This window comes from Pseudomyrmex gracilis, unplaced genomic scaffold, assembly GCF_002006095.1.
Source record: "Pseudomyrmex gracilis isolate BER0280 unplaced genomic scaffold, ASM200609v1 scaffold_23, whole genome shotgun sequence".
In the NCBI taxonomy this organism is placed as follows: domain Eukaryota; kingdom Metazoa; phylum Arthropoda; class Insecta; order Hymenoptera; family Formicidae; genus Pseudomyrmex; species Pseudomyrmex gracilis.
In genome coordinates this window covers 1,093,130-1,101,610 of record NW_018020607.1, presented here as the reverse complement: position 1 = coordinate 1,101,610, position 8,481 = coordinate 1,093,130, and the positions used below count along the sequence as shown (strand labels likewise).

At 35.7% G+C, this 8,481-nt stretch overlaps 2 protein-coding genes across 6 annotated transcripts; one reads left to right on the top strand and one right to left on the bottom strand.

Moving 5' to 3' along the window:
- Positions 1 to 6: 6 nt before the first annotated feature.
- Positions 7 to 3,517, bottom strand: LOC109852017. Of its 2 annotated transcripts, none has more exons than XM_020422757.1 (7): positions 3,424 to 3,517; positions 2,580 to 2,812; positions 2,300 to 2,489; positions 2,095 to 2,195; positions 1,782 to 1,918; positions 1,374 to 1,709; positions 7 to 1,297 (listed from the first exon to the last, which is right to left on the bottom strand). In XM_020422757.1, exons 2-7 carry the CDS (start codon positions 2,625 to 2,627, stop codon positions 964 to 966), a joined length of 1,146 nt encoding a protein of 381 aa, XP_020278346.1. In that variant the 5' UTR covers positions 2,628 to 2,812; positions 3,424 to 3,517; the 3' UTR covers positions 7 to 963. The 2 variants fall into 2 exon arrangements, with proteins under 2 accessions (XP_020278346.1, XP_020278347.1); XM_020422758.1 differs by having other exon boundaries at positions 2,580 to 2,627; positions 3,424 to 3,505.
- A 324-nt stretch (positions 3,518 to 3,841) lies between these two features.
- LOC109852014 lies at positions 3,842 to 8,296 on the top strand. 4 transcript variants are annotated; one of them, XM_020422752.1, is made up of 11 exons: positions 3,842 to 4,089; positions 4,696 to 4,879; positions 5,086 to 5,367; positions 5,455 to 6,219; positions 6,348 to 6,570; positions 6,677 to 6,879; positions 6,956 to 7,201; positions 7,339 to 7,493; positions 7,581 to 7,728; positions 7,813 to 7,982; positions 8,056 to 8,296. In XM_020422752.1, the coding sequence occupies exons 2-11, from the start codon at positions 4,772 to 4,774 to the stop codon at positions 8,159 to 8,161; spliced, it is 2,406 nt and encodes an 801-aa protein (XP_020278341.1). In that variant the 5' UTR covers positions 3,842 to 4,089; positions 4,696 to 4,771; the 3' UTR covers positions 8,162 to 8,296. The 4 variants fall into 4 exon arrangements, with proteins under 4 accessions (XP_020278341.1, XP_020278340.1, XP_020278342.1 ...); XM_020422751.1 differs by lacking the exon at positions 3,842 to 4,089 and adding an exon at positions 4,123 to 4,202; XM_020422753.1 differs by lacking the exon at positions 3,842 to 4,089 and having other exon boundaries at positions 4,527 to 4,879; positions 7,593 to 7,728.
- The last annotated feature ends 185 nt before the right edge of the window (positions 8,297 to 8,481 follow it).

The window sequence follows — 8,481 nt, the reverse complement described above, 5'->3', positions numbered from 1 at the left end:
TATATGATCTGATTAATAGCGTGAAAAATTGTTCCATATTTTGTAGAGAATATTGTGAATGTCTAGATCGAAGAAATGTCAAATCATATAAATTTTAGTCTGCTCTTCTTAAAGATAAAAAAAACTTCTAATAAGATTGTCAAGAAATCCAAATAAAACAATATTTTTTCCCTTCTTACTTGGAAGCGTTTGTTGCAAAATAATGCAACGCGAAACAAGATTATGTTAACAGTATAGACTCGAACCAGACGCATAAAATCAAAATTAAAAAATATATAAAAACAATATAAATAATATGTAAAAAAATATATAGATTCTATATTTTATATACAAATAATATCAATAGTTTTTTATCTTTACATTAATAGTATAGCAAAAATCGTTCAACGATTTGCCGTTTTAATAGAATAACGAAATATATGAAAATGACTAGATCTGATTCTTTTCAAAGCAGCTGGTAACGCTTGATTAAGTAAAATCTTAACACGCTTATACACATGCATTGATATCATCGAAACATTGCACGCATATTAAGCTCTCAACAGGAGTTACGATACGAGCATCAGCTGAAAAGCTACGACTAAACGAATTTTTTTTATGATAATTCCGTTTCTGTCAGTCTTTTGCTAAGTATTCTGTTGATTATCATACTCCTACAAAGCGTAAAATCCTATATATTTTTTTATAATAAACTCTTATAACGAATAAAATTAGAATATACGGGCTAAAGATTGTTCCATCAAAAATCGTACAGCAATATACTCGTTCATCGCTATTCTATCACAAGCTATATGTGCGCTAAACTGTCATAATTAATCAGCACCAGTGAATGTGTACAAGAAAAACATTAATCACTCGGTTAATTTTTTATAGTTGATATCGATTTCTCAATACGGGTTATCCGACGCGAAAAACTAAAGCTCGCGGAATCTCTACAAGTTGTATCTCGTATACTTTCGCAATTTACTGTCTTTGATGATTATTCACGTCCTTCGATCCTTCGCCGATGTCGTCCATATCTCTCATATGATCTTTGGAATTTCTGTCTTTGTAATCGCGAGAATGATAATAATGATTGTTATCTCTTCGCGACGGTTGACCTCTGTATTTGCGATTACCGCTGCCACCGCCACCGCCGCTGTCGCGTCCGTAATTGCGATACTCGCGCGATCGATACGACGTTGACTCGAAACTGCTCACCTCCGCCGACTTTACATTACCGTTCTGAAGTTGAGGCAAAACGGTCGAATCCGAGTCCGACTGATGATCCGGCTTTTCGTGCCGATTTGCGCTATATCTATATATAATTCATACAATTCTCTTTAACGTGTCATAGATAAGTTCGCAAAAACAACAAGGAGTGAAAACTATACCTTGGCGATCTGCGATGCCAGTAACTCGGAATTGGTAGCGGTGGAAATTTACGAGAGCTTTGCTCCTGCGTGGTGGACGAACCGCGGTTATGATGACCGCTGTTACCGTCGCGCGAACGTCCGCCTCTGCTGGAGCCAGGATTGTTTGTCGAAGAGGATGCTTTCAACGAAGCTAGCTCTTTTTTTTGATCCAGATTCTCTTTGTGCAACCGTTTCACCATCGCGTACGATTCCTCCAGAAGCACAACCAAACTCGCTTGCATGGGATCTCCGACTTGAACCCCCACATCTGTCACTTGAATTTTATCTTTCTGGTCTTCGGTTAAGTCCAATCTCCTGCGAAAAAAAAAACATTAGCCTTGCGTGTGTGGTGTGTATTATTTCTCTTTCTTACGCGAGATAACCGACTTTTTTTGTTGCTCTATGATGTTTGACAAGTATTGATTGTGTGTTTTTGCTTCTTGCAATGACGCTTTAATGTCTTGCAAGTCTTTCTCCAAAAGTTCCACTTGCAAAGGTGTTACATTGACGCATATTGGGCTACTCTGTAAATGCAATTCGTATTTTAAAATTGAAATTGATTCGTATTTTAAAATTTCTCATTGAGAATTATTTATTATTGAAAAAAAAAACATGAAACAAAATATGAAACAATGTGCAACAATGTGAAAAAAAAATACGTGAGATAAATATTATGAAATATTTATCATGATGTATGTACCTTCGATTTCGCAAACCCATTTCCATTATCTTCAGGTGAAGAAGGACTGCTAGCAACAGCACAGTGTGCTCTCTTAGAAAATACCAATTGAAATTGTAAATCTATAAAAATGCATAAATAAATACATATACACATATTCTATAAATGAGATAAAGAGAACAGATATAATTTTGAATTTCTTCATTTTACTAAAAATTCATGTTACCTCTATTTCTCTGCCGTAAGGATTCTATCTCTTGATGCAAAGCTACTAAAGTTGCCTGATGTTGTTCTTGTAAAAACTTGATGTTCTGTTCGAGTTGCATTACTCTGTCCACGTTCAACCCTTGATATCTAACATACGCAAGTCCATCATTTCTGTCATTCAAGGAGACCAGATCAGGCGTTTTCTTCTCCTATTGAATATGTGAATAATTCATATTACAAACTTGACAAAAAGACTTTAGATTATTCAAACTTGAAAATACGAATGTACATCTACTTACCTGAGGAAAGGGCACTGTCGGCAGCTTCATCAACACTTTAGACGTCATCTTGAAATCGTCAGCAATAATTAATATGCAAGTTCAATTGCTTCTACTCAATTATATTAGTTTTATTTACTCGATTGTTTCAGAAGTATTACACATTTAAAGCACACATCAACACAAAATCACACATTCCAATCTTGTATAATAAATAAAAAAGCTTCTGCATGTAATAAAGCTTCTTCTAGAACCTAGAAAAAAATTCATAATTGCACAATTAGCGATATTCGCGCAAATAAATATATGTATATATATGTTGTATATTAAAAAATGACAAAGATATCTAGCTAACTTAAACACGAAAAAATGGAAACTTATAAAAACTCGTCGCAATCTCGCGAAACAACTAAACAGAAAAGTCGACGAACGACAAAAAAAAACAGTAACAAGTTAAAATTCGAGCGTTAAATATTTTAAAAATAAAAGAGAAAGAGGGAGGGGGGAGGGAGAAGAGAGAGAGAGAGAGAGAGAGAGAGAGAGAGAGAGAAAGAGAAAGAAAGAGAAAGTACAATAGTGTGCTGCAAAAATAATTGCTAATGCGTAGTTTTTCTATTCGATCGTCACGGAAGAAATATTTAAGCAAATTTAGAATTCAAAGACATTTATTCGAGAGTGTTACAACGCGCCATGTAAAGGGATCGAGTCTCTTGACTGCCACTACGTGCAGGAAAACGGGTCGCAAGATATTAACGATAAAATGGGAGAAAACGCGTAGACATAAGAGCCTTAATTGAATGCGCGTGAGGAAGGTAAATTTTGCAAGAGAAAATTGATTGTGTCCAAATCAGAAAACGATTCTTACCGAGTATGCTTAAGCTTGCGGAGAGCTTCGTAGAAAGCGGAGATGTTTGCGAGCGCTAGCGAAATCCGAAGGTTGAATGAGAACGTCCTGCGCGCGCATTTACAATATCACGATATATCGCGCGCTGATTGGCCGGCGACTTTTGAAAATAGCGCACCAGAAAATTCGAGATTCAAACGGTATTCGCGCGATATGCCGTATTCGTCGTTCGCTTCGCGTTCACGGCGAATGTAACGTTTGAAAATTTATCCGCTCGATACGTGTTTTCGTTTCTTGCTCGCGTATCGACATTATCAAAGGAAATAGTCAGCGATTTCTGTTGCGAATCACGTTTGCATTTGAATGTCGCGCGTGATTTTGCGAACTACGAAGTCGCCCTCTTCGTCAGTGGTGCTTAATTCCGCGTCGCATCCGCGACTCGAAAACATTCTCGCGTGGTCGAGCTATTTTCAACAATATCGTCACCAAAATGAATCATTTGCTCGAATCGATCGCGCAATTAACTCGAGCGGGCAACCATTGCGACGGTTTCGCCGAAAAATACGCGAAACGAACAAGTCGGCGAAAAAACACATGATGAGCACCGCCGGGCGAGGATGATATACACCCCGTTCTCAGCCAAGAGGGTTTAGCACGCGCTTCTTCCAAACCTTGGGAACCGCGGGAGTATTGATCCAAACAGCCGCACCCATGCCTTTCCCGATCGTATCAATCGCCGCCGCGTGCTTTCAAACACACACGCAAGCTTTTCAAACCCTTAGGATTTATTTCTCGTTTTGGTACAACCAAAAAAAATGAAATAATTGCAGAATAGTATAGTTTCATGCATACACAAGAAGAAAAAGCAGATTGTTTTTTCTATCATCTTTTTATACATGAATAAAACTGGTTTTTCTAAAACTATAGTTTTGATTAATTTAAAATTGTTCTGTTTTCTGTATTTTACAGCTTTCGGAATTTAAATCCTGAAATGTGTTTTCTTTGAGAACTATATTGAAATGAGAATATCGTGGACAAACGATAAATTAATAATGCGATAAAAATAAAAGGACGATTTATTTGTTGCTAAAATAATATAATAATCGATTATCGTTATTGGAGGGAGTAACTTGAAACATTTTGAAGGATTTGGCAAAAGTATCGACTTTATACCGCACCAATTTCAGCCTAATCCGGCAAAATAATTTATTTTCGCGTTCCCATGCAAGAAATCGTGCATCTCGGTGTATCCCGTTTTATATTTAACATCATATTCACCCCCCTTTTGTGTAGATACATCTGTCACATATGGCGCGGTTGAGGGGACAAGAATAAGATAAACACAACTCGTAATATCGAACATAACCACATGACAATGTCACTCTTCTTGAATGTTGAGGAATCCAATTACACGAATGACAATGAGCCAGAAGGTCCGCACTTTTCCGAAAGTGAAAATGAAGATTATCAATTCAAGGTACGCATATATCTCACATAATTCTCAATGTTTCGCAGAATGACATATAGAGTGACTTTCACCACAAATGATGCTTCAACTACAAAAACATCAGATTCTGAATATATTATTTTACACTTATGTTTTCACGTTTCCATTTTGTACCTATGTATATTATGTGAAATGCAAAGAGTCAGCAAAACAATCACATTCTGTTTCTGTTAAAGTATATGCCTGCAAATCACTTCAAGTATATAGTAAAGGATGTACGCAGACAGAGATGTCGAGAGGAGGAAGAGGATGTATGGGCTTCTTTTGTCAGGCAACAAGAAATGAACGGTTACAATAAAAATTGTATTCAACCGTCTGTTCATAGCATAAAACAGCTGTTGGATGAGGGTATGAAAGAAGCAGATAAAGAACTCAGAAGAGTAGAATTAGATACCTTGCCAGATAGATCAAGAAAGGAATGTGGCAAGACTAGTAATAATAAAAAGAAAAGGACAAAGGTATGTACATATATATATATATATTTTCCAAGACAATATTGAGTAGATATTATGATTAGATTTTTGCTAAAGCTTGTATAATAATAGGTAAATAATATCAGGGACGCCAATTGGAAGAAGATGCCAATTATGAAAGATATGGGAACAGGCAGCACTAATTTGCTACTTACTATACCTGAAGAAGAGAACGCTTGCGTGCACCAGAGGAGGTTAGAATCTGGCAATGTTAAGTCATATACCAGAAAGTCTTGTTCCGCATTAAGTCAGAAAAAACGATTCTCCAAACAACCGTATCATGCGACTAATGGTGTCGAATACAACTCGAGTCCAGAAAACAGCGCGCGTTGCAATGGTGTTATTTACATACGTCCAGATCCATTTACTATGCATAAAATTCTGACTATGCAAAGAAAGGTCTGCGATTTGCTGGATGAGATTGCATACAGACTAGGAAATATTCCACCGCCGGATGGTATTAAAGATCTACAAAAGCGGCAGCAATGTGTCGCTGAATTTGCCATACGGTTCTCGAGAAATTATCTGTACGATTTAAACAGATACGTGAAGGACATACAAAAGCATATGTGCGTAATCTCGCCACGAGCTGTAATCAAACCGAACGACAGAAGCATCGGACTTCACATGCACGCCATCGAGCAAAAGTTACTTGCCGCTCATCAGTTGTTGTTGCACGCGTTAATTGCTTATTGCAAACACATTCCCAGTTCTATTCTCAAGGGACATTCCGGCAAGTTTCGAGAGATATTGCAAGTGGTTATCGATCTGAAGACTATGTGCGACAGACTTCATTTGAATTATCTTGATTCAGGAGACACCGACGTTCTGTCGCTGGTAATATTACATAATTGAATTTTAGCGCGTACTTTATGTTTGAAAATCGTTACGTTTTTCTGCACCTTACAAAAGAGTGCAAGAGAAAAGATCAGATTCAAATTCGCTTACAGGTTCTCTAATTACAGGGAAAGGATATTGAAAACAAGTGCAATGTCATTTTGTCGAAGTTAAAGCTACATTTGAATAACGATCTTGATACGAATAAAACGTCTTCTATGGCATCCTTTAATTCGTATTCGATAAATAATAAAAAACGACTCAATCGCAAGCAGTTCCAATCCAATCGATTGAGCATGTACAGCAGTACGGAAAACAAGATTCCCAAAAGTAATTTTAAGAGTAAAAACAGTACGTAAAACTTATTATTATTACTCATATTTTATCAACTATCAAACATATATATTATTCTGCAATATTTTGCTTTTGTGTAATGTAAACATTTATACATATCTAGCTCGTCAAAAAGATAAACAGTATAGTATAATAAACATGAAGAAAGCTTCTAACGATCCAGCATCGGATCGGCAATATCCCAGTACTATAACGCTTCTATCATCTAAGGATGGGAGTCAGACTGCGATCAAAAAGCATAAAACATATACAAAAGAAGAAGAAATAAAAACTGTGATGGATATGTTACCTATAGATTCAGATAATGTAAAGAATACTGATAACATTTACTTAACATGAAAGTTATATTAATTTAATTCGCTTACTTTGTTTTGTTTTGTAGAGCAGCAATAGTGGAACAGCAAGACACAATAGTGCGATGCTCACAAGAAGAATATCCAAATCTTTAAAAATAGCTTCCAATAAATCACAAGAACCAAAACAATCGGAAACAATAGAAGATATTGTTAAAAATACTTGCACAAATAACGACAACAAACCGACACCAAGAGTAACGACGATTACGGAGAAACATTTGTCTACTTTAGTACCAATTATAGCGGATCTCATGTCTTTGGTTTCCAGTAAGGTAACACTGTTGCGATTACTACGCATAAATGATCTTTTTATTCAAATTGAGAAAAAAAAAACAATTTGAGAAATTAATAAATTTACACTAAAATTTTAATTTATTATATTGTCAATTATATATATTTATGTGTGTAGCAAAATAAATCCGAGACGGAAATGAATATGAAGACATTAGTAAAGGTTTTAGAAAAATATCAACAATTGCCCAAAAGCACGAAGATCACAAGTTACGATACGTGTCCTTCTTCCACACATGGCAGCTACAAATGTGAACATCTTAAAACAAACAGGTGATTGTTAGGGAATGCGTTCTGTGAATATATTTTTCTCTTTCATTTGATACAGAAATGAGATAGAACTCAATAATATTTTTAAAGACCTCCAATTAGAACACGAAATAATGACAACATGCGGTTACTTTGTTTGTCGTCGGACGAAAATGCATCTCAAGGACCTCGGTATTGCGATGCATCGTGTCAAGCAGATCGCGAAAGCCTGACAGAATTACCGGATTTTGAGACAAAAGTAAGTCATGTACAAATAACGAGAAATAGCTGCACATGTATTTTGTGCTTGAACTTAATATACATATTTATGATAAATTAATAGATGATGGAAGCGAAACGATTAAAAGACTTGATGATTGACATTGAGCTAGATATTCCCGAGGAAACTGAAGCAAACTTTCACAAGTACAAAAACGAGTATCAACGTACGATACAGTCGATTCCGATGTATTCTAGCAATACGCGCAATAAACCATGGGACATTGTCGCTTGGTAAATATATCGATAAAATATAGACTGAGAAAAATACATGTTATTAACGCATTTACAATAAGTAATATTGCAGGATATCCGATAAACTGGTAGATGAATTAATAACAGAAATCGCAAAAGAGCTTCAAATAGATGATGTCATACAAAAGCTCTTCGAGTTAGAATTTCAAGAGTTCTAACTGAATGTCTTTTCTGCTCATATTAAGAAAACTTATATAAAAAGACATCGTATAATGCAATTTGATACAAATTTGAGATATTTTATATACACATCCCTCTCTAGTAATTTTGAAAATAAAAATATTTTTTAATTATTTAAGCGTTTTTTAACTTATAAATTTTAAAGCACGCGATTTCAATTCTCGAAAATATCGAAAGTATCGACGTGTGCGCGTGCGTAAACGGCAATAACAGCACGGAACAGAACCAAATCCGTCGATAAGATGGCATTTTTGTTGACTGAGTTGGTTTATGTAGTTCACAAAGTATAAACATCGCG

What these genes read in the sequence shown, in the direction of transcription:
- LOC109852017 (XM_020422757.1), bottom strand. Translation starts at nt 2,627, where the DNA reads ATGACGTCTAAAGTGTTGATGAAGCTGCCGACAGTGCCCTTTCCTCAG. An exon ending in CGACAGTGCCCTTTCCTCAG is followed by an intron (nt 2,490 to 2,579) that starts GTAAGTAGATGT and finishes CATATTCAATAG; the next exon opens with GAGAAGAAAACGCCTGATCT. An exon ending in TGGCATCGCAGATCGCCAAG is followed by an intron (nt 1,298 to 1,373) that starts GTATAGTTTTCA and finishes AATTATATATAG; the next exon opens with ATATAGCGCAAATCGGCACG.
- LOC109852014 (XM_020422752.1), top strand. Translation starts at nt 4,772, where the DNA reads ATGACAATGTCACTCTTCTTGAATGTTGAGGAATCCAATTACACGAAT. An exon ending in ATAAAAAGAAAAGGACAAAG is followed by an intron (nt 5,368 to 5,454) that starts GTATGTACATAT and finishes GTATAATAATAG; the next exon opens with GTAAATAATATCAGGGACGC. An exon ending in ACACCGACGTTCTGTCGCTG is followed by an intron (nt 6,220 to 6,347) that starts GTAATATTACAT and finishes CTCTAATTACAG; the next exon opens with GGAAAGGATATTGAAAACAA.